Consider the following 24,143-nt stretch of genomic DNA (forward strand, 5'->3'; position numbering starts at 1 on the left):
TTTAGAGGGAAAACTGGATACTGCTTTGTCGATCTTGTAGATGAAGCAAGTGTTGAGCGTTGCCTGCACAGACTGAATGGGGTCTACATACCTGGTACAAATCCAGTAAGTATTACTTATTGATTTTAATTTTTTTGAAAAATTAAAAATGGTTCGCAGGTTAAGGACTACACATCATATTCATGAAGGGAAATAAACTGTATGCAAGATTGTGTCTGTATTAAAATGTTTGAAGAGGACCTGCCTTTTTTCAGAAATAAGAGGCTTGCAACCAACATCTGTTCATCACCGGAAACTACCAGGAAGTAATAGTTTAAAAATAGGTAGCTATAAAAAATGTGAAGTATGTTTTAGAGGTAGTGGAGGAAGATGCAATAATGTCTGCATAATTAGCACAAGACTAAGATGCTTCTGGCCCCTCCTGTTTTTTGCGATATATTTCTCTTTTAGGCAACTTTCCCCTCCATATTATATGGACCCCCCAGAGTTGTTGCTTTTGTTACACACCTTGTCCTGACTTTTTATAGAGAAGTGAAGTTTTCAGCTTCACTTCACTGGCCTTTTTGCTCATTTGTCATGGGGAAACCTCAGACTGTCAGTGCTAGGACATTTTTCCCTTTTGTCTTTTTGTTTGGGTAACGGTTTAATTTTGCACATAGCGTTTTCCAATGCAGGGTAATGGGGATACTTTGGTATACCAACAGGATTGTTGGTTACTTTTAACTACCTAAAGACAAGCTGGTGGCAGCAGTTACCATTATTACTATATTTTTAGTGTGCCTGTTCACGTTTATTGTGTTTGGATGCCAACAGTGACCAGTGTCCTAAAATGGCTGTGCCACAAGGTTGTTTGCTTGTTCTTTGCCCATTTTTTTTCTTTGGCCTTCTCTCAGGAATTCCCTTTTATGGTCCTGCATTTGTGCAGGAAGTTTTAACGGGCTAGTACATGCCATGTGTATATGGACCTGGAAGTGGGCTTGGACTGTATGATCCCAATCCACATACTGGTGCAAGTGAGTCTAGTTTGCAGGCATGAGTCGGCCCCACAGTGGCCCCTGATTGGACCACTGCTGTGTGTGTGGGGTGCATATTGTGAAGAATCCTACTGATCTCTCACTGAACCCTTGCCTAAAGTCTGCTCCTAGGTGGCCAGGGAAAGGCAAACTTTCTGATCCTGACCTTGGGGGTGGCGTACTTTGGGAGGATCACCTGGGAGGAGATGAGGCTCAGGGTGGTGAGGAGATCCCGGGGAATGGGACACGGCATGTGTCCTTTGAAAGCGAACACCTTTCAAGATGGCCAAAACAGGTAATGGCTTGTGTATCTGAACCACATAGAAATCTTATGGCTTTGAGCACCAATACCATGAAACCTGAACAGACCTTAACAGAAAGATCTTTCAGGGTGTCTCAAGATGATAACCCTCCTTACTCCAAGTGGTATGAAGTAAAAGTATCTAGCAATATTGCTTAAGTCAATTATCTTCCTCTGTAACAACTAACTCTAACAGTTAATCTTTTAATAATTCTAAGGAAATAGATCTACCCTTAAAAGTAAGAAGTTGCCTACATTGTGGTTGGGACTACAACTCCCATAATCTCTTAAGTACTGGGACGAGGAAGAGGACTGAGGAGACCTGCTGTAGTAGTTGGGCAATTATGCAGAACAGCCCACACCTGAAGGGACCTGGGATACACAAAAGGCTGAGAGAAGGGACCGGATATGAATTGCTACAGAGCTGCAGGATCGTGTGTTTTTACTACTTTTTACCTATTCCAGCTAGCCTCCCCCTCCAGGCAGCACTGCAAGCACTCTGCTCTTGCTGCCTGCATCCAGGGAGGCGGAGCTGCTGAAGGTCACGTGACTTCCTCACGTGACATCGCCGGCACTACAAATCTCCCGCACAGCCGCCCGAGCGGCGTAAACCCTGGTGGCAGAAGGGCTGGTGCTGTTTGGCTGTTTGGCGTGGATGGCTGCCGTATGCTGCAGTACAGTAAGCATTTTACTTCTTGAGATATCTGGACATTTTTGCCTATATTACTGAATAATTTTAGCTGGTTATCAGATCTGGTCTGAATAGCTCCTAAGCTACTGACTTTGCTCCCACACACGCTCTGTGTTCCTGCCACTGAGAAGCACCTTTGCTTCTCCATCCTACCAGAGACTGCAGGGTTTGCAGACTTGGTATCAGATCTGCAAACACTTTGATCTGGTAACACCTATTTTTCATTTAAAGGTACCTTGTGCTTAGCGTAATAACCTTGGACCTGTTTTTACTTACTTTTCAATCTATTTCAGAAGCTTGTTTTTATCACCTTCCTTGAGGCTCTTTTAATACTTCCTACAACTATGAGGCCTGGTCTACACAGTCAAAAAGGATCTTCTATGCTCCCAGATGCCATTTTGGCGGACCCACCGGGTAGTAGCCAGCCACTTCCTACATTGATTAACTGTTGTCTACCTACCAGTGGACAACTAACCTCAACTTCATTCTGCGTTCCGCCTTTGCCTGTGTTAACTACCTCAAACCTAAAACGGGGACTGTCATCTAGCTTTTCTACAGCCAAGCATAAAACCCCAAACTACAAGGAAACTTGTCCCGCGGCACTCACTCATAAAGTATTGATTCATATCCCGACTACACCTGATGGGGAATTGCATCATAAAACCCCCAGACAATAATAACTTATTCAGCCTGTCTCAGCCCAAACATTTATGGACAAATATATTTTGAAAGCAACCTCTACTAGCACTGAATTCAAACTACCTAATGCTTTTAGAGGCAATGCTATGCTATGCCATTCAGCTATGACTAACCAGGCTATTTTTGGCGGCAACAATAATATTACTGATATTAGTATTATTGAATGTGCAGATATAGGCATGGATTTGCCCTCTGCTGATGAAATCCCTGTAAACTCGATCTTACAGCCTCAAGGGGCCTTGTCCCAGAATACTCCTACTGCTCTTAAAATATTATTGAAGGCATCGACCCAAATAATGTACTCTCTGCGGGGGAAGCAAGCTCATGGGATACAAATCAGAAGTCATGTACACTCCAAGACTACATCACACTTTTTTTTTTTTTTAAACTTTTGTTTATTCATTCAGCTTGGTAACACAGATACAGGTGAATAACAATAGAGCCTTTAGAAGCAAAACAGGGCAATCGGCATATTACATGCAATACATATCAATGGGATACATAAAGGAAAGGGTAACGACATAAGCACCAGGGGGCCCATAGAGGGTCGAAATAAAAGGTAAATGAGAGACAGCTCAGGGGCCACCTGAGGTTGAGTTAGGAGAGGGAGTTGGGGATACGGAATCTGAGTCGGTGTCAGTGGAGGACGTGAACGAGCGGAACTTCTGCCATATGTCTCTAGGCCTGGAGCAGGCGGGTTGTTGGGCCGCCCAGGATTCTTCAGTGTCGGAGGCCCATGTAACTGCTTTGAGCCACTGCGCGTGGGTGGGGGGGGTAGGCCGTAACCAGCAGAGTAGGATTGTACGCACCGCTAGTAGCATGCAGAGACCGGCCAGTTTCCTGGAGTTGCGGTGGAGTTCAGGGAAATCATGAAATAGGCATTTCATTGGAGATGGAAGGAAGGGAGATTCGAGGATGGTCGATGTAGTGGAGCACACTGAGGTCCAGAATTGGGTGAGTCGAGGACATGACCAGATCATGTGGATGTAATCGGCCTCCTCGTAGCCGCATCTAGGGCACCTAGGGGAGGAGTCACTAGAGATGTGATGTAGCCTGGTCGGGGTGTAGTGGTACCTGTGAGTCACCTTAAATTGGATCAGTTTGAACCGGGAGTTGAAGGACACCCCATGGATCCGTGCACACATGTGGGACCAACGTTCATCGGTTATCTCGAGGCCGAGATCTGTCTCCCAGGAGCGCCGTAGTTTGGGGAATGTGGGGGGTGACCTGGTTTGGAGTAAGGTGTATAGTCTGGAGATTTTGCCCCTCATTGGGTCAGGTGAGGAAAGCTCGGTGATTGCAGGTTCGTCAGGTGGCAATGTTGGGAAGCCTGTGTACTTGTGCTTGAGGACTCTACGTAGGGATGAATACTGAAGCCAGACGGAAGGTTTCCGTCTAAGGGGGGCCGGGAGGTCGGGCCATTCTATAAAATTACCTTGTTCGAATATATCGCGCAGCAGTTCATAACCCGCCTCGGCCCATGTGCGAACCACGGAGGGAGGAACTCGTGGGACCCCAGGGAGGAAATTCCAAATTGGAAAGTTACCGTGAAAGGGATGGGTGATGCCCAACATTTGCCAGGATTTGGACAAGGCCAAGGATGTGCATGTCGCTGGGTCAAGTGAGTCTGGTACCGCCGGGGTTGGCATGAACACCAGAGATCGAATGTCGCGATCGCTGACTGACAGCCTTTCCAGTCTAACGTGGGGCGGGGGGTCTGATATGTTGAACCAGTGTGCAGTATGCTGGAGTTGAGCCGCCAGCCAGTACTTGAGGAAGTCTGGTGCCCCAAAGCCGCCCGCCTCCATTGGGGCAGAGAGGGTCTTAAGCTTAAGGCGGACCGCACCGGAATGCCAGAGGAAGGAGTTAAGAGAGCGTGTCAATGTCTGAAAGAATTCAACTCCTGGCCACAGCGGAATATTAGCAAACCTGTACAGGAGTTGGGGGGAGTACCACCATCTTCAGTACCCCTATCCTGCCTGCCAGTGAGATCGGAAGTTTGTTCCAGCCCTGTATTTTTATCATAAGGTTTGTGAGGTATGACTGAAAATTATCTTCCAAGACTCGTTCAGTATGACGTGACACCATTACGCCCAGGTAAGTGAATCTAGATTGGGCCCATGCGAATCCCAAGGTATCGGGAGGGGGGAGCGTACTGGGTGTGAGAGGAAAAAGGGTTGATTTAGAGCAGTTCACTGTGAGACCGGAGATCCGCCCGAAGAGAGCAATGTCTGCAAGTATTGGGGCTAGGTTAGTTTCGGGGGAGCGGATATAGAGAAGAGCATCATCGGCATATAGAGAGACTATATCTGAGGAGCCGGCCGTACGTAGACCTCTATGTGCATGGTTCTGGCGAAGCATGTCCGCAAACGGCTCCATTGCCACAGCGAAGATTAAGGGCGAGAAGGGACAGCCTTGTCTGGTGCCCCTAGCTATTTGGAATAGGGGGGAGCAGCGGTCCTCAGTGCGAACTCTGGCGACGGGGTTGGAGTAAAGTAGCTTGACCCAGGATACAAAGGTGGGACCAAATTTGCATTTATCGAGCACCCGCCAAAGGTAGCTCCACGACACAGAATCAAAAGCTTTTTGCATGTCTAGGGTCGCGGCCACCGCGTGTACGCCAGGGTTCACTCTGCTCATAATATTGAAAAGACGTCTCAGATTTAAGGAAGTGGAGCGGCCCGGGATGAACCCCGCTTGGTCAGGGTGGATGATGTGTGGCATGTAAGGGACCAGTCGTAGGGCGAGTAATTTTGCGAAAATTTTAACGTCACAGTTGATCAGTGAGAGCGGGCGGTAAGAGCCGCATTGAGTCGGGGGTTTGTTAGGTTTTAGTAGGACTGTTATGGTGGCTTCGCGGAGTGAAGGGGGGAACTGGCCCGCCTCCAACGATTCCTCCCATAGAGTCACCAGGCGGGGGAGCAGGAGGGATTTGAACTGTTTATAAAACTCGACAGGGATACCGTCTGAACCTGGGGCCTTACCCGAGGATAGAGAGTCTATAGCATCTGAGAACTCCTCAGGGGTGAATGGACTCTCGAGGGATCCGATGGTGTCGGGAGAGAGAACCGAGAGTGGGAGACCATTTAGGAAAGCATCGATCTCTGCGTCGGTGGCACTGTCAGAGTGTGCATATAGAGATTGGTAGAAGGAAAGGAATTCCACATTGATATCTCCAGGGGAAGTGGCCATGGAACCATCGGGTCTCTGAATTCCGGGAATGGGCGGGGAGCCAAACTCATGGCGGAGGAGTCTGGCTAGGAGACGGCCAGGGCGTTCGCCCTCACCGTACCTCCTCGCCCGCCCGGGATTATCAAGAAAGTTCAGCTCGCGGTCCGCGAGAGCGCGGAAGGTGTCCAATTCAGTGCCGATTAAGGCGAGGGTTACAGGGGTTGGATCTAGGGAATACCGAGCTTCAAGTGAGGATACGTGGCCTCGCTCTCGGCGATCTCCCTGCGAATAGTTTTGAGGATGCCATTTTCCTTGGAGAGGGCAATGCCTCTGATGTAGACCTTAAAGGATTCCCAGAGGGTAGCCTGCGAGGACACGGAGTTGGTATTGATCTCGAAAAACTCCTCGATCGCCGACTCCATCTCAGAGCTAAATACCGAATCGAGTAAAGAATGCGGCTTCATTCTCCAGTATCTGGATCGATCCCGATCTGGGCCCCAGCATAGTGTAACGGTTACAGGGGAGTGATCGGATAGGGTCCTGGGGAGGATTGTCATGCCAGATACACTCCTTATTAGCCCATCAGACAACAGCCATCTGTCGATCCGAGAGAAGGAATTGTGGACCGTAGAGTAGAAGGAATAAGAGCGGGAATCAGGGTAGAGAAGCCTCCATGCGTCAAATAAGGATAAACGGGGAAGAGAGGAGAGTGTAGTGTAAGCCGCTCTGGAGAGTTGACGGGGTCTGGAGCCAGATCTGTCCAAGTCCACGTCGAATATTGTGTTGAAATCGCCTCCCCAGAGAATCGGTACCAGAGGGAAGCCATCTAAGAGAGTTATAAGATCAGAGTAAAATCCGGGATCATCAATGTTGGGACCGTATATATTCAACAGGACTACTTCCTTATTCTGTAGGATACCATGGAGTAAAACGTATCTGCCCAGGGGGTCGATAATCGTGGCTATGGGGTTGTATCTGAGGCTTCTGTGAATAAGGGTCATAACCCCGCGGCTCTGAGTGGAATAGGTGGTAAAGTACCTTTGGGGGCCCCATGTTTTAGCAAATTTTTCGCAGTATTCTGTGCAGGCATGTGTCTCCTGAAGGAAGAGGATTTTAGTCCCATGCCTCTCGGCTTGAAGTTGTAGTAACCTCATTTTCTTATGATTACCCAATCCCCGCACGTTCCAACTCATAAATGTCAGGGTTTCCTCACTCGACCCTCCAGGGATAGCCATAAAGAAATACGGGCGGGTGGAAATGTGCTCCCCATGGGCGGTGCTTACTGTGGATCAATTGAAAACGCCGACGGGGCCATGATGCTTCGGGCTCTGCTCTTTCTGAGAATACCAAGCTGCTTTTACATTTAACCCCGATCCCCCCTCCCCCTCCCACATCCCTCCCCCAAACGAAGGGATGAACAACCCACACCCAAGCAACCAGAACAAACCCGATGGCATCAACGCCTGGGGGGCCTGTGTACCGGCCTGGCGGCGATGCTCCGAACCTTAAGGCAATTTAAGGATAAACATAATGCCCACTAGTATTACCCGTACCCACCCAGGGGAGGTTCCATGGGTGACGGTGGGGGAAATGGGCAGCAGGTGGTGGAACAAGAGAACTGGAGTGAAAAAGTGTGTATAACCGATCCACTGGACCAAGAAGCGTATTAGCTTAACTGCGAGAACCGAGAGAGAATCCTAAGGAGAGGTGAACCAGGGGGAGAAAAGCATTTGGCGGGCCACCATAGCCCATCAGGGAGGGGGGTGGACCGAGCAGGAGACTGCCCGGCGACCCGGCCATGTTGTGAAGGGCCAGTGAATCTGGGGGCAACAATCACAGTGAGAAACAACAACAGTGATACCAACATTTTGTCAAAAGTGTGAATGAGGCACTACTCAATAGACTTATCAGGTAATAGCGGAATTACAGAAATCCAGCCAAGCAGGATTAGACGGTGTCAGTTCAACAGTTGGGGCGATCTGTTGCGATCAAGTGTCAGTGGCCGTCGAGGGGGCATTTCAGCCAGGAAAGTGTTCATCAATGAACCTGGATGCCTCCTCGGGGAGCGTGAAAAAGTATACCCGGTTTGTGTGTTCGATACGCAGTTTGGCGGGGTATAACATTGCATATTTAACATGGAGGTCGCGCAGCCTCTTCTTCACTGCCAGGAAGGTTTTTCGCTCACGTTGAACTGCCACAGAAAAGTCTGGATATAGATGGATCCTGGCTGCGCCTAGGAGGAGATCCCCCTGGGCCCTCGCCGCCCTGAGGAGTGCATCGCGGTCGCGAAAGTTCAAGACCCTGGCTATGATCGGGCGTGGGGGTGCTCCAGGTTTAGGTTTTGCCATAAGTGAGCGGTGGGCCCTCTCGATCGCAAACTGCGGGGAAAGTTTAGGGGAGTCAAGGAGTTGGAGTAGCATGCCTTCCACGTAGTCTTCCATGGGTTCATGTATATCATCCTCTGGCACCCCGATTATACGGAGGTTGTTGCGTCTCGAACGGGATTCGAGGTCTTCGTTCTTCTTCTCAACCTCCGTAACGCGGGCAGATAGCGTGGAGACCTCCGCACGAAGGGAACCCAGACCGTCCTCGGCGGCGCTCACTCGTGTCTCGATCTCTGTAACCCGACCATCAGTCCTCTCCATGTGTGCTTTGATGGATGAGATCGTGCCGTTCATGTCATAGAGTTTACTATGAAGTGTGGTGAACCCCTCTCGGATAAACTCCATCATTTTCTGGGAGTCGGGTGGTTCCAGTACCAGTGAGGGGGAAGGTTCCAGTGATGACGCCTCAGCTCCGGGGGTCCCCGAGGGTTTCGTGAAGATATTGATGGAGGATTGTTTCTTGCCGGTTTGTGTTGACATGTTGCCGGAAGGGGGGGAACCTTGAGTGCAAAAGAGATAGGGTAGGGCCACAAGGGGAGACACCAGGAACGTCAGGGAGACGTGTGAGCGGGAGGCCCAGGCAGAGCACCAGGAAGGAAGGGGTATGGTGTCTCCGATGGGGGGGTCCCGCCGGAGCACGAGGGGGTCGATAAACTTCAGGCGGACCTGAACACCTCGCCGGAAAGTCTGTAGGGGTGGACAGGGCCCGAGTGGTGGTGACCAGTAGTAGAGGCAGTAGTAGCCGGAGTCGCAGGTGTTGATATGGTGTAGAAGACCCCGACCGTACAATGCAGTGAGGTGGGTGGTATACAGTGCAGATCACTGAAGGCGAGTGGATGGACCCCGGAACACCCTTGGAGATTAGGTCCCCCAGACAGGGGGTTCGGTGGGAAACCGTTGATGATGTTTCTGTGTGGGTTACCACCTCCTGAGGGCTTGAGGGGGGGTTGTTGGCTGGGGGAGAGACCACTGGAGAGGAATGCCCCCGATAGAAGCAGTAAAGCGGTCAGTGGAAGGAGGGATCCAAGGGCAATTGGGGCCCAGAAGCAGAGGCACCTGGAATGTTGGTGGTTGGTGGTCCCAGCGCACTCCGGTGCGGGAGGGAGAGCAGCCGAAGGGGTAGATTCCTCAGAGTGTCTCAGAAATAAATTGCTATGTCGGCGAGGACTGCCACCGCAGGCCACGGGTCCGGGGAGGAGTGTTTATGGTGTGGCAAGGTTGGAATGAGGCAGACCCGGGGTGCACACACCTCACCTCGTGCCCGTAGGGCCCAAGAGATACCCGCGGCCCCTGGGATATAAGGGTCGTGGGGCCGGGGATCGGGGTCCGGAGGAAGGGGGGAACTCACCGCCCGCAGCCGGAATCCCAGAGTCCCAGTGGTGTGCAGCACGCCCCCCAGGATGGGGTAGCGGAGCGGAGCGCTCTGAAGTCCGTAGTGGGGGGGCTCCTTGGTGAAGAGGATGAGGCCAGCAGTGCCCGTAGCCGGTGGGGGGGTGGCCGTACAGATCAAGCAGAGCGCACCAACCCCACAGTGGACCGCGAGCCGCTTGTCACCGGCGCGGCCTCGCGAAGTCAAGAGTAGGGGCCGGGGGCGCACCCGCTTCCGTCCAGTCCGTGATGGAGGTTTGGCAGCACGCCGCCCAGGACGGGGCAGCGGAGCGGATCGCTCTGGAGTCCGGACCCGATGTCCACAGGATTAGGGAGGACGAGGCCAGCCGCTCTCGCAGCAAGTGGGGGAGGGCGAGTGCGCAACCGAGTGAAGCGCCCCTCCCCCTCAGGAGGCCTCAAGCCGCGGGACTCCACTGTGATCCCACGGATCCGTGTGCGGGGTCAGGGAAGCACTCTCTCCCGCCCAACCCGCGGCGGGTCGTATCGCCGCAGCAGGAGCGGCTCCGTGGGCGGCGGTTGGACCGCGGGTGCCCGGACTCCCCAGCAGTCTCTCTGGAGTGACGGATGATCGTGGCGCCGGGGCAGACAGGAGAATCACGATGAGAAGGTGCCTCGCAGTACGGAGCCGAAAATCAGGCGGCCATCTTCGCTGGGCACAACAGCGCCCCCCGACTACATCACACTTTGAAAGATCTGGATGCACGCATCCGTTTGACTCACCTGACGGTCTCCGCTTTAAACATGGTGCTCAGCTCATTTGTCGCCCTGTACGACAACTTCTGGGCTGAACTTAAGACTGTACAAAGATCAATGACGGAACTTAACTTGAAAATCGACTGCATTGGCACTGAAATACTCTTAGACCTAACCAACAAAGTGTACTGGATTGGAACTGAATTGTCACAGAAATTGGCTATTGGTACCACAGGGTGATGCAATTTCCCCTGTAGTTGCTCAAGTACCCTCAGTAACACAGCGAATGATAGAAATAATAGACCATGTCTATTCTGGAAGCTCCTTATGACCTACCACAAGGGTAACCTAAGCCTGCACTATCTGATGGCCTGTGCATTAGTGTTTCCTCACCCTGGACACCTAACCCTCTCCAGATTATCCCCAATCCTCACTCTATTCCTAGACTATTACCATCTGTTCAGACCGGTGCTATACAGTAAAGTACTCTTAAGCATACTGTCCCTAAAAAGTCATTAGTACCACGTAAATCGCGCTCAATTAAGCGGAAAATGGTTACAAAACAGTCTAACCTATTATTTGTCAAAACTTCCGCACTCACTCTACCTAAATCGAATTTGGCGCCTATTTTCAAGGGACAGATCTTCCTCTGTTAGTTTAACTAAAGCCAAATTGGTTGACTCCATTGTTCAAACTGATAGTTGTAATACGTTTAACACACCTATACCTTTTTGCGCCTTGAAACACTTGTGTATAGGCGCGTTTTAAATGCCATATAGCATATCATATCATACCTGGCATGCTGGAAAGAAGCCCGCCAGAACAACCCTTGGTATCTCTAACAAAGGTTGGCCCAGATGCTCTATTAGCCCCCCCCACCCCCGAGTACCCTTACCGAGGTGACTACTGTGTCTTCTGGAGGGGTCTATAATAACTCTGGTGTAAGAATACGCCTAAACCAAAAGGGGGACATGTCAGCTGTTGTCCGCACATTCTGTGGGGTTAAACAGGGGTGCGTTTTAGCCCCATCGGTGTTTAATCGGTATGTCTCTGACGCAGTGGAATACCTACTAAAGGCGGGTCTCTTGGCACCAAGACTGGGTTCTGTGAAATTATATGGCTGGCCTATGCGAACGATTTTTTTTATTATTCGATCTAACGAAGGTGGGGTTTCAGCGTCTTCTAGATGTTTTCTCAAACTATGCGAAGTTAAATGGTCTGAACATCAATCCCACCAAAACTAAAATCCTCGCCCTATCGAAAGGTCCCTGCAGGAAGAAAACCAACTCCTGGAACTTGCAGGGGGTTGGAGGGGGGGTGTTAAGGATAATTACCTACATCTGCTCTACCTAACTTGGTTGTTATGTTGGGGCTAGTAGGGGTTCGAGAGGGCAGATAAATATGCTTCTGAACAAAGCTAAGGCACTTGGTAAACAGATCCTGAAAATCGATCGCAAATATGGTCAATTTTCCATTAGACCAGCTCTTCTCTTCTTTGAAGGAAAAATAGCTCTGAAATTGACATATGGTTTGGAGCTATGTACGGGGCTAACCATTGCTAAACTCAATGTGATTGAAGGTGACATCTGGAGACAGGTTTTACTTCTACCTAACGCAGTCCCTCTGGCTGCAATTCGATATGAGTTAGGTTATATTTATTTAAAATCCTGTGTTTACTGGAGGATGCTTAGCTTTTATGCTAAGCTTAAGGTACCAATATCGAACACTTTATATGAACTTGTTGGAAGTAATATTGAACGTTCTGGCTTCTTATTCAAATTTTGCAACCTGTGTGAAACCATTCTCTGCAATATTGACTCGGATCTAGAACAGCTAACCACTCATCCTGCAAAAACCAAAAAAACTTCGGGATTATGACTGCTGCCTTACTACAAACTCCTTCTATTCATATAAATCTATGCTTCACTTAGCACATGAACATAAGAAAAGAGGGTTCCCCTCTCCAGTTCTTACGATTTTCCCAAATCGAAACCATCGGCATGTATTGCTAAGATTGCGCTGGAATATTCTTTCAACACTGGACACTAAATTGAGGTGGAAACAAATCACAGTGGAAGAAAGCCTCTGTAGATTTTGCCAGTCAGCCCCTGAAACAGCTAAACATCTCATTCTGTTTTGCATGCAACTTAGCGTCCTCAGAGACTCCTGCTTGAGTGCACTAAAGCTTGTATACTTGGGTTTACCAACTGACTTGGTATGGCAACGCTGTCTGTGCATTCAAACTACGTGTGAGGGTCTGGCACTGTCTGGCTTTATTTGCAACCTCCAATTGGACCATATGAGATAGTGTGTGTCAGAACTTGCTTCTTCCAGGTGTAGAGGCAGCACAAACGCAGCTAAAACGCCTCCCTCCCCGTTAGGTCGCAGTACCTGGAGATAGACAGCACAGGCAACCTTGACCCTTCGGGGAAAGAGGGTTAGGGTCCGTTGGTTGGATAGGTAAGGAAGTTAGGAACACCGGAAAAAGGTTTAGGTAGTGGTTCTGGATGGGAAGGGGGAATGTCAGGGTCACATGCTCCTCGGCTCCTGCCCCATGAATTCGCCGCCCATGCACTCCTGCTCTCACCACTCACTCTTTCACTGAATGCTTGAGTTCACCTCAGGCTTTTGTACTGGAGCCCCTCACCAGGACATCACAAGTAAACGCATTGACTTCAGATTAGCCCCACATTGCAGCATGCGGGATTCCAAAACTGCATTACTTCATGCAGCATCTATAGCAATTGCCCAACTTCCCACCCACACCTGCATTCACTTCATGCAGTACCAATGGGAATTGCCCCAAAGCAATAATGTACTTAGCTTCGGTTTCTGCCTGAGTTTCTGCCTGGGTCCACAGCCTTTCTGGCCTTTTCGTGTTGATGGGCCACAAACTTCTCCTAGATTTCCTGTCTCTCTCTGCAAGAGCAAAATTAGAGTCAATACCTGTGCGCGTGATTGGTTAGTGGCTTCTGAATACCCTGCACGGCGAGAAGCGCCGGTCCGGAGTCATGCGACTATACTGTTAATCACATTGAAACATGCGGGCATTGTTAGTTCGAGTCTCATGCGTGGTTAGGGACGTTATTACTTCTAGCGTTCCCTGCAAGAGTTTTGCGCTCCGGCTCGCGGTGGGCTGGTGGGGTCTCTGCGCCGCTTCTACTGCGTGGCCCCCCCTCGGGTATGAAGTGCAAGGTAAGGCTTTGTACTTATCTCTGCCTTGTACGCGGGGCCTGGGTTTTGCAGGCGTCGGGTGGAATCGCCCCGCGTAAGCTTGCCTCCGGAGAACACGTCTTTCCAGGACGCCGGTCAGAATTGCGAGCGGCTCCCCATGGGCGCGGCTCGCGCATGCGCGCTGATGCGGGCGCGGCAGTCTTCCTCCGAGCGGGCCCAAGCGGCGAGCGGCCCGCTGGGAAATGAAGTTCCCGGGCTGTTCTCCATCCCTGGACCACACGCCTGGAGTACTTGGTGGAGTGCTTTCTGGTTGCTTGGCCGCCCCCCAGGCTAACCATAAGGGCATTTACCCCCAAACCAGCCCCAGCCGTGTGTGTGTGTGTGTGTGTGTGTGTGTGTGTGTGTGTGTGTGTGTGTGTGTGTGTGTGTGTGTGTGTGTGTGTGTGTGTGTGTGTGTGTGTGTGTGTGTGTGTGTGTGTGTGTGTGTGTGTGTGTGTGTGTGTGTGTGTGTGTGTGTGTGTGTGTGTGTGTGTGTGTGTGTGTGTGTGTGTGTGTGTGTGTGTGTGTGTGTGTGTGTGTGTGTGTGTGTGTGTGTGTGTGTGTGTGTGTGTGTGTGTGTGTGTGTGTGTGTGTGTGTGTATTTCTGAGGCTTGTGGAATCTGCTTAGATTCACATGCTGTGCATAGGCCGACATCTAGTGGAAGCTGCGGAGTATTACAGTTTGTTTTTCGAAAGTCGAAAAGGGCGTCGACACAGGGCGTGCCAGTAATACTATCCCTAGTGTGACGTCCACTGTACCCATGATCCCTCACGCGTCTAGGATCCCCAGATTGTTTTTTTCCGCCATTCTGGTCGGAAGCACTTCATCGGAGTTCCCTGGCTTTGCCATATTTACACTTAAAACTAATTCTAATTTGCCCCATTTTCTCACCCCTCGTCGACCAGCATCTCGACGCCGAACCGGGGAGGAGATCAACGTCGAAACCCGACGGATTGGGCCTTGAGGCTCCGCCTCGGCTCGGGCCTGGGCCGCTGGCCTCGGCCCTACAGTAGGGAGAGTGGGGGGTGGTACACTTCCACACTCGGTTAGAAACACCTTCTTACCTACACACACTTGCCCGCTGCCCACAGGCGCGTATGGAGGGTACGCCCTTTCAGTTTTGCCCCAAGTGTAATAAAAAATACCCTTGGGTAGATAAGCACGCTACGTGCAACCTTTGCCTGCCCAGAGACCACCCCGAGGCGGGTTGCAGGGCCTGTAGCAGGTTTAAGACAAAAACTCTTAAGGACCGCTCCACCAAGCGTTGGGCCCACCACGCCAAGCTAGCAGCTATGGAGGCGGAGGGTACCTTCAGCGACGGCAGCGACGCCGGACTTTCGGACGGCGAGGGCACCAAGGCGTCGAAAGACAGCCTAACGCACGTCCCCGGCCTCGGAAGGTCGTCCGTCCCGGCGACTATGGGGAAGTCCCCCGGCGACAAGAGCGTTACACACACACACACTAAACACAAAAAACCCACCCGAGATTCGACGTCGTCGAAACCTCGGAAAGAGGCACAAAAGGAGCGGTCCGAAAGGACGTCCTCTGGGCGGTCCCGGTCGAGGTCGCCGCACGACGTCAGGCAAGCCTCCACACTTGCACAGAGTGCCTCGCCCATTAACATCACGGAAGATCACTCGTCCGGAGACGAACATGACTTCCATCCCCAGCCCACACCCCAGGGAAAGGGTACATCTCTTGGGAGTGAGGAGGGCCCAGTTTCGAAGCCTAGTTCGAAACACAGGGATTCCACATCCGATCCTCGACGCCAGGCGTCGAAAGATAGGGGAAAGGGTAAACACACTTCCACCCACGGGGAAGGGGGTAAGCAACAAAGGAAACAACCCTTGCAATCCCCCACAACAATAGAACTGACTTCCCCGTCCAAGTCTTCTCAGGGACAGTCCTTAGAGAGTTCCAGCAGGGTCACCCCAAGCTCTAAACTCTGGTCATGCGAGGACATTGACAGAGTAATGTCAAGGATGTCCTCCTTAGCAAATTTCTTCGAAAGACACCCTGACCAACTACTAGCTTTAAACCCTCCGGAATCTTCTCCCTCAGGTTCAAGGGACCCTATCCCTTCAAATAAAAGGCCCCGGGTCGAAACACCAGTAAAGGCTTCAGAACCCTTCGAGGTCCAACCCTATTCTTGCCTTTTCCCTACAGGCCAAGGAGACTCTTCCCTTATAGAGGGCCAGGATTTTGAGACACCAGAAGATCTCGCAGTGTCAGACTATTACGGGGAGGACGAAGACGAGGATGAGCCAGAAAATACCCCAGATATTTTCAGAATGGACTCACCAGTCGAAAGGGAAGCCCCAGTGTCTGATTCCCCAATAGATAATCAGCCCCTCCTAAATGAACTGCTCTCTCGGGCAGCTAACCACTTCCACATAGACACACAAGGTGTCCAAGAAGAGAGGGACTTCGCGGAGGAACTAATAGGGGAAAGGAAGACAGTAGCCCAGACCATTCCCATCCTGAAATCTATTCAACGCAGAATAGCACCATCCCTTGTCAACCCAAACTTGACAAGACCTGTAAACCCGAGAGTAGAGAAGCTGTTTAAAGCAGCCCAGTCGGACCCTCTATATATTAGAGGCCAACTTAAGCCAGACTCTCTAGTCGTAACTAACACCCGCAAGAGAGCTGGAACCCCATTATCTTCCTCGGAGGCTCCCCCCGACAAGGAAAGTAAAAAACTCTATGGTTTTGGTAGAAAAGTAGCTTCCACGGCAGCCTACCAAACCAGAATCGCGAATTCCACCACACTGTTGGCCAGCTACAACTGCCATCAGTGGGAAGAAGTGGCAGCACTAATAGATTCCGCTCCCGAACCCCTTAAAGGCCAGCTAGCTCGCATTTGTGCAGAGGGAAGAAACGTCTCAGGCTGCATTTTAAAAGCAACTTTAGACGCCGCAGACAATGCGGGTAGAATTATAGCAGAGGGGACTGTCATCAAAAGACATGCTTGGTTGAGGCAGTCGGGATTCAGAGCGGAAACACATGCTGCACTCTTAGACAAACCAGTGGAAAGTGATCTCCTGTTTGGAAAGGCAGTCGAGGACGCACTAAAAAACGCTAAGGAGGAATTCGACACCCTCAAATCCCTTGGCCAGTTAACTACAAAACCACCTAACCAAAGAGGGAACGGCAATTTTCGTCGCCCCCGCGGCCAAAATTCCAATAGAGGTAATAGCTATTCCCACACCCAGGGTACACAGTGGAACACCAACTCACAACAGTCTACCCAGGGGTATGGTAGGGCTAGTAGAAGAGGACGTGGTAGAGGCAGAGGCAGCCCCAGTAAAGGAGGTGACACGCCTCCACCGAAGCAGTGACGCTCATTTCAGGGTCCCTTCCCATGCAACCCCAGTAGGGGGACGAATATCCAGCTTCACCCAGGCATGGGAAGGGATAACATCCGACAGATGGGTGCTGTCGACAGTATCCAAGGGGTACTGTATAGAATTACTGCAACGTCCCCGAAACCACCCTCCAAGACAAAAAGTCCACTCTTTGGAACATCAAAAGATCCTCCTCGAGGAAGTCTACAATCTGCTCCTAAAGGACGCGATAGAACTCGTCCCAGGACACCAGGTAAACAAGGGTATCTATTCAACTTACTTCCTTGTGCCAAAGAAAGATTTAACAATGCGCCCAGTATTGGACTTACGGCCTGCCAACAAGTATGTCAAGCCCCAAAAATTCCGTATGACCACGCTACAAGAGGTAATCCCACTCCTAAAAAAGGGGGATTACATGGCAACCTTGGATATGAAAGATGCCTATTTTCATATTTCCATGCTCCCGGCGCACAGAAAATACTTGCGCTTCAAGGTGGACAGTCGCCACTACCAATTCAAGGTACTGCCCTTCGGGATAGCTTCAGCACCAAGGGTATTCACCAAGGTACTGGCGGTGGCAGCTGCACACCTACGCAGGGAGGCAATCCCAGTGTACCCTTATCTAGACGACTGGCTCATAACGGGGGAAACCCCAGGAATCTGCAGATCAAACATTCAGAGGACTATCGACCTCCTCCACGAATTAGGCTTCTCTATCAACGAGAAGAAGTCAAGTCTGGTGCCAAGCACCTCAAAACAGTTTCTAGGAGCGATCCTAGATACTCAGAGAGAATTGACCTTCCCTTCGGAAGAAAGAATTCGGAATATACTTCTGCAAATTCCGCATTATCAGTCAGGTCAACAGATAACAGTACGCAAAGCTATGCGGTTACTGGGCATGATGGCGTCATGCATTTACCTGGTCCCCCACGCGCGTCTGCGCATGCGTCCCATGCAGGAATGGTTGGCGAAACAGTGGTCTCAGGCAAGTGGTCAGTGGGACGATCTAGTGGTCGTTTCGCCAACACTCGTACAAAGCCTACACTGGTGGACAAGAGAGAATCTCGCAAAGGGGAAACCCTTTTACGATCCCGAAGTACAGGCAGTGGTTACTACAGACGCATGCCTGACTGGTTGGGGAGCTCACCATCTCCACCACACAGCGCAGGGTCTCTGGTCTCACTCAGTAGCCAAGAACCACATCAATCTGCTAGAGCTTCTGGCAGTATTCCGAGCGCTGCAGGCGTTCGTGCCCCATCTACTGAACTTGTCGGTGCAAATCAGGACGGACAGCACGACAGCCATGTTCTATCTGAACAAGCAAGGAGGGACTCGTTCGCCAAATCTGTCCAAGCTTGCCCAGAAAATATGGATATGGGCACTCAGACGGAACATCTTCCTGTCATCGCAACATGTTCCAGGGGAGCTCAATTCCCTAGCGGATGCTCTAAGCAGAGACCCCCTCCCAGAAGAACACGAATGGGTCCTTCACAGAGACGTAGTAGAAGATCTCTTCTCTCAGTGGGGTTTCCCCACTATAGACCTATTCGCCACAAGCGAAAACAAACAATGCCCAGGATTTGCATCCAGGTTCCCCCAAACGGACTCCCAGGGGAATGCCCTGTGGATGAACTGGTCAGGGAGGTTTGCGTACGCTTTTCCAACAACTCCTCATCAGGAAGGTGGTGTGCAAGATGAACAAGGAATCAATGACGCTCATCCTAGTTGCTCCCATGTGGGCGAGACAACCATGGTTTCCACACCTACGCAGGATGGCGGTGTGCGACCCCATCAGACTCCCAGCCTGGTACAACCTTTTGTCCCAGCAACAAGGTCAAACACTGCATCAGGAACCCAACTCTATGAACCTAGCAGCATGGCTCCTGAAGTCATAGAGTTTGGACATCTCAAATTACCACAGAGGTGTATGGACATTCTAAAAGAGTCCAGGAAACCAAATACAAGACACTGTTACTTTGACAAGTGGAAAAGATTCGTTATCTGGTGCCAGAATAAACAAATCAACCCGGTTGATTGCACTCCTTCCAACGTTGTAACATACATGCTCCACCTGCTGGATGCAGGGTTGGTCTTTAACTCTCTAAAAGTACACCTGGCAGCCCTCTCGGCTTACACCACATCCCAGAACAGGGTCTCGTGGTGGAAAGTACCAGTGGTTAAAGCCTTCATGGAAGGAGTAAAGAGACTTCACCCTCCTATTTCGAACCCACCGCCAGGATGGGACCTCAACGTGGTGCTAGCTAAGCTCATGGGGCCCCCCTTCGAACCCATGCAGAAAAGTAGTCTCAAACACCTGACTTATAAAACGGCCTTCTTAGTAGCCATTACCTCCATAAGAAGGGTCAGTGAAATTCAGGCTCTGTCAGTGCAAGATCCTTTCTTTACTATCCACAAGGACAAACTGGTTTTACGCACACACCCTAGGTTTTCACCTAAATTCATATCCAAGTTCCATGTAAACCAGTCCATCGAGCTTCCGGCTTTCTTCCAAAACCCACAAAGCTCAGCTGAGGTGAAACTACACACCCTAGATGTGCGTAGGGCGGTCTTATACTATGTAAATAAAACCAGACCGCTAAGGAAAACAGATCAACTGTTTGTCTCCGTAGCTACAGGCAGAGAGGGGGATCGCGTCTCTAAGGGCGCTATCTCTAAGTGGATTATCAACTGTATACAGCTGTGTTACTCTCTTTCTGAAAAGACTCTGCCATTTACACCAAGGGCCCACTCTACTAGAGGCATTGGGGCCACTCTGGCTTTCATTGCAAATGTTCCCCTCGACACCATTTGCAAAGCAGCTACTTGGAGCTCTATTCACACTTTTACTCAGCATTACTGCATTGACACTCATTCCAAGACAGATACACAAGTGGGACAAGCGGTTCTAAGACACCTGTTTGCTCATGACCCTTCTCACATCCCACCTCCTTCTTCTGGTACTGCTCGCTAATCTATGCACAGCATGTGATCTAAGCAGATTCCACAAGCCTCAGAAGGGATACATTACTCACCGTAATCGTATTTCTGATCCTTGTATCTGCTTAGATTCACATGCGACCCACCCTTCCTCCCCTCCGAGAGAAGGCGCATGGTTGCATGTAGTCTTACCTTTCTGTCTATCTGCTTGGTCTATCTGTACTCACGCTACTCCTCATGCTACCTCATGTCAGGAAAAACACAATCTGGGGATCGTAGACGCGTGAGGGATCATGGGTACAGTGGACGTCACACTAGGGATAGTATTACTGGCACGCCCTGTGTCGACGCCCTTTTCGACTTTCAAAAAACAAACTGTAATACTCCGCAGCTTCCACTAGATGTCGGCCTATGCACAGCATGTGAATCTAAGCAGATACAAGCATCAGAAATACGATTACGGTGAGTAATGTATCATATATATATATATATATATATATATATATATATATATATATATATATATATATATTCGCCATTATTCCAGCTCCATATGACGACTGCTAAATGGCTGTGTTTTTCTATTGCTTATTCTGTTTACCTATATATTCACTGTATATGAATTATTTGTATGTACTGTAAATTCCTATTATTGCTGTACCCTTTTTTTTGTAAAGGTTTAATAAAACCATACACAAATTAAAATAAATAAAAAAAAGGCTCCCTTAGGTGCAGGCAATGAGAAGGAGCTGGAGCTGTGACTGAAGTGCGGGCTGTAGGTGCAGAGGCAGAAAGAAAACTACACATTGTTGGCAATGAATGCAGCAGTGGGAGAACCAGAGAGACGCAGGAACGCTGAGACAGTTTCCGCCTGCTTGTTTTGAGGGGGTCCTGCTCCCCCCCCACCCCCCCAACTGCTCAGTGGAAGGTGTGCAAGTATGCCTTTCCCCATGTGAGCCTGATTGCGAAGATTGTCGTGCCCAAGTGTGTCGGAGACTGAGGCGAGGTGCTGCAGGCAAGACATGGCCTCAGGAGCGAGAGGGCCCCCTTTTTTTTTTTTATTTATTTATTTTTTTGAGTGGTCAAACCGGAGACACCTGCAGCAAGGTAGGGCGTGATGTGAAGCTAGAAGCAGTAGAAGTGGTACCTGAAGTTGTGCAACCTGCAGAACAAGGATTACAGAAGCCAGTAAGTCAAACATGGCATTCTGATTCCTTGCATGAGCACTGCCGGAAACAGTGTCTAGCCCTGTGTTCACTCGCGTATAAGAATTGAGCCCCCTGAAGTTCTCGGTTAATCCTATTGACAATGGAACAATGAAAAGTAGTACTCGCGTGTGATTCATCATTCTTTTTCTTCAGTTACGTGAAGAGCGAACGCTACTAAAACCCATTATTGAACACTTTGAAGTCAGAGAGCTATATGAAGAAGTGGTTGTGTGAATTATTTCACTTCCCAAGGGAAGAGTGAACTTGTACATCTTTATTTCACTCATGTGCAGCAACAATATTACCAAAAGTCATTTTCAAGCATATTGAAGTTGAAAACCTATATGAAGAAGTGATCTTGTGTGCCTAATTTTACTTGCCAATGTAATGGTGAACTTTTGACATCTTGATTCATGTGAACTTTCACACAAACCTTTTAAATGAATGACAACAAATGAATCATTTAAACTTGGGATCCATTATTGAAGAGGGAGAAAGGGAGCAAGCATTGGCCACACCAAGAATGTTCTCCCACGAAGTCTGCAAGCAGTTTTCTTAAAGCCAGAACACCACCTAAACGAAGACTGTATGCTTACAGATAGTTTAGTGTTGCTTAAGATACAAGTGTGCAACCATTTTCGGGAGCCACGATTGTGGCATCAAGGCTTCTGAGTGTGTTTGGTTGGCAGATGAAAGAAGGTCAAGTTGGAGAAGGCAAACTTGCTGCCCGGAAATATTACTTGAAATCGAGACTGGCAAGAGGGACAAATGGGCTGCCCCTTTTGAAGGAGATATTCAGAGGAAGAGTGCCTTGCCTGGGGTTTAGAAGTGCCTGAACCTAAATCTTGTCTAAAACTATTTCTTTTTTTTTATTGCAAAGTATTGAATCTGTAGTCATATTTTTCAGGTATCGGTAGATGCACCCAGACAGAAGCCTACAAGACGTGAAGTACTATGAGGAAGGTGAAGGGTTCTCATAGTAAAGTTGAGTTGAAGTGAAGTTGTGGAAGTGAAAACAGCACTGTGAAAGCAGCATCCTGACCATTCCGCAGATATTGAATCCTAATCTTGTGATTTACTGGCATATTGACTGTTCACCAGGAACTATGTGCTATTCTTTTAAACTGTGGTGAAACTCCTGGAGTCCCTGGAAGTGGTGGCAAAGCACCGTGGCTGGGAATACCATTGGGGCTGTTCAAAGAAGGTGGAACATTCCCATTTTTTCAAGGAGAAAATTATTGATATTGTTGGAACTGTGGTTAACAAACCCTACTTTGACATTGAACAAGAACCAATTGAAGACCATTCTGTCTACAAGGATTTTCTTGTTTATTTTTTCTTTTGTTGACCTTTGGATTATAATCTGTTTTGAATCCTGGGGAAGGGAGTTCACCCAGGGTTTTTAAAAGGTAATCAAACTGTGAATGATGTTGATGTTATTTTGAATTGCCATGTGTATTTTCTTTGTATTTGATGTTGAGTGTGAGGGCCAGACATCCTGTGTTGGGTGTTTCCCTTTAGTTTTGTTTAGGCAGGGAAATCCTCAGAAGAGTAAGGATATTTCATATGTATCCTTTAATAAAAAAGGAATATTTTGAAAAACTTCAAACAGTTGTCTGCCTCGCATTGCTGACGCTACACAATATCCTTGCTATTGGATGTATGAGTTTGATCACTCCTTAATTTAGAGTAAGAAGAAGAGTCCTGCAGCTATTCCAGCAGATCAAATGAGTAGCCAAGTAACCTGTGTAGCTGTGCAGACGACGGAAAACCAGAGAACGAAACCTGAGGAGGCTTGGCGACCATTCTTGTTATTGTCCCGGTGAAGCCCTGCTCGACTCGACTACCTGATCTCAGAAGACCCTTGTTGGTGCTTCAGCCCTTTGGACTGGTGGGACCATCTGTTGGGACAGTTTTTCAAGTCCAACTAAGAGCTACATAAAACCATACATCTGAGGCAGTACATGCATCCACTCTTAGTATAAGGCTGTACCACCTGAGAACATTTGGTAGCGTATACAGAGCAGCCAGGCTTATCTTGGAAGGGAGGGAGAGAGGGGCATTAGCTTGGTACAAATATATTGAAGCATGCATATGGTGCAAAGAAACACTGAAACACTATGTATTGTGAAAATAAAGGCTTTATTTAAATACAAGTGGGCCAAGATAAATATTGGGCAAGTAAGTACTTTAACATCATATTAACACAATCATAAAAGGCAACTCCATACCCGTGGTATGCAAACTAAGGTGTAACCTTATTTAGAGGAGCAAGAAGCAAGTCCAGGTGATCGAAACCTAAGGTTATATATTCAGGATAGTAATGTACTATTTTAGGGGAATAAGACCAGGTTAGATATACTTTTAAATACAATCAGTATTTCAAGAATAGTTGACCCTGTCAGTCATGCAGTGACACTGTTATGAAATCACATAATAAACCACAACATTACTTTTTAGAACTCGGTTCAGAGCTAGTAAATCAACTAGTATATGTTCTGGAGGGGCCTTAAGCTATTCTGATAAGTATGAACACACTATTTTAGAATGCACTAAGCATTAAAGAAAAGCAAAACCCAATTTCACTTTAAGAAATAGTGTATTTGAAGGTAAGTAATTGACTCTAAGACTATTTTAGAAATGCTTCAAGCAGTTCCAGGGAAAGCCCAACCATTTGGTACACGTTTAGAAGAGCAGCAGCTATTAAAGGTAATTAAAACCATATACTTTTAGGCAGAATTGTGTGCTGGGACCACTACACACAACTAGGACTACAGGTGTAAGCAAAACCAACCTTTAGTAGAAGTCTGTACTACAGTTTTTGGTAGCGGAGCTGAGCAGCCAGGCTTATGTCAAGAGGGAATGTGAGCAGTAATGATGTTACACAGAGGCTTAGCAATCACAGTGGTTCAAGTAGACACTTACACTCAAGGTTTCTTGGTAAAACACTTATTAATTTATTTCACAGTCAGTTATAAAACATTCATTAGAAGGAGGTAATCAAATATTACACACAAATATACTTCAGTACTAATCTGTAAGTTTCTCAGACGGTTTAGGCTCCCTTGAAGGAGGAGCAAAAAGGCATTCAGTATA

General features: G+C 48.9%; 1 protein-coding gene across 2 annotated transcripts in view; it reads left to right on the top strand.

Annotated features, from left to right (window-relative positions):
- C5PH6orf52 (chromosome 5p C6orf52 homolog) overlaps positions 1-24,143 on the top strand; it is a 569,473-nt gene that overhangs the window by 77,182 nt on the left and 468,148 nt on the right. For both annotated transcript variants that reach the window (XM_069613440.1, XM_069613441.1), the window contains one exon: positions 6-105. In XM_069613440.1, the coding sequence (XP_069469541.1) occupies positions 6-105 (100 nt within the window). The remainder of the gene's footprint in view (positions 1-5; positions 106-24,143) is intronic.

The sequence above is a fragment of the Ambystoma mexicanum genome, chromosome 5p (assembly GCF_040938575.1).
Source record: "Ambystoma mexicanum isolate Mex_15411 chromosome 5p, UKY_AmexF1_1, whole genome shotgun sequence".
Taxonomy (NCBI): Eukaryota; Metazoa; Chordata; class Amphibia; order Caudata; family Ambystomatidae; genus Ambystoma; species Ambystoma mexicanum.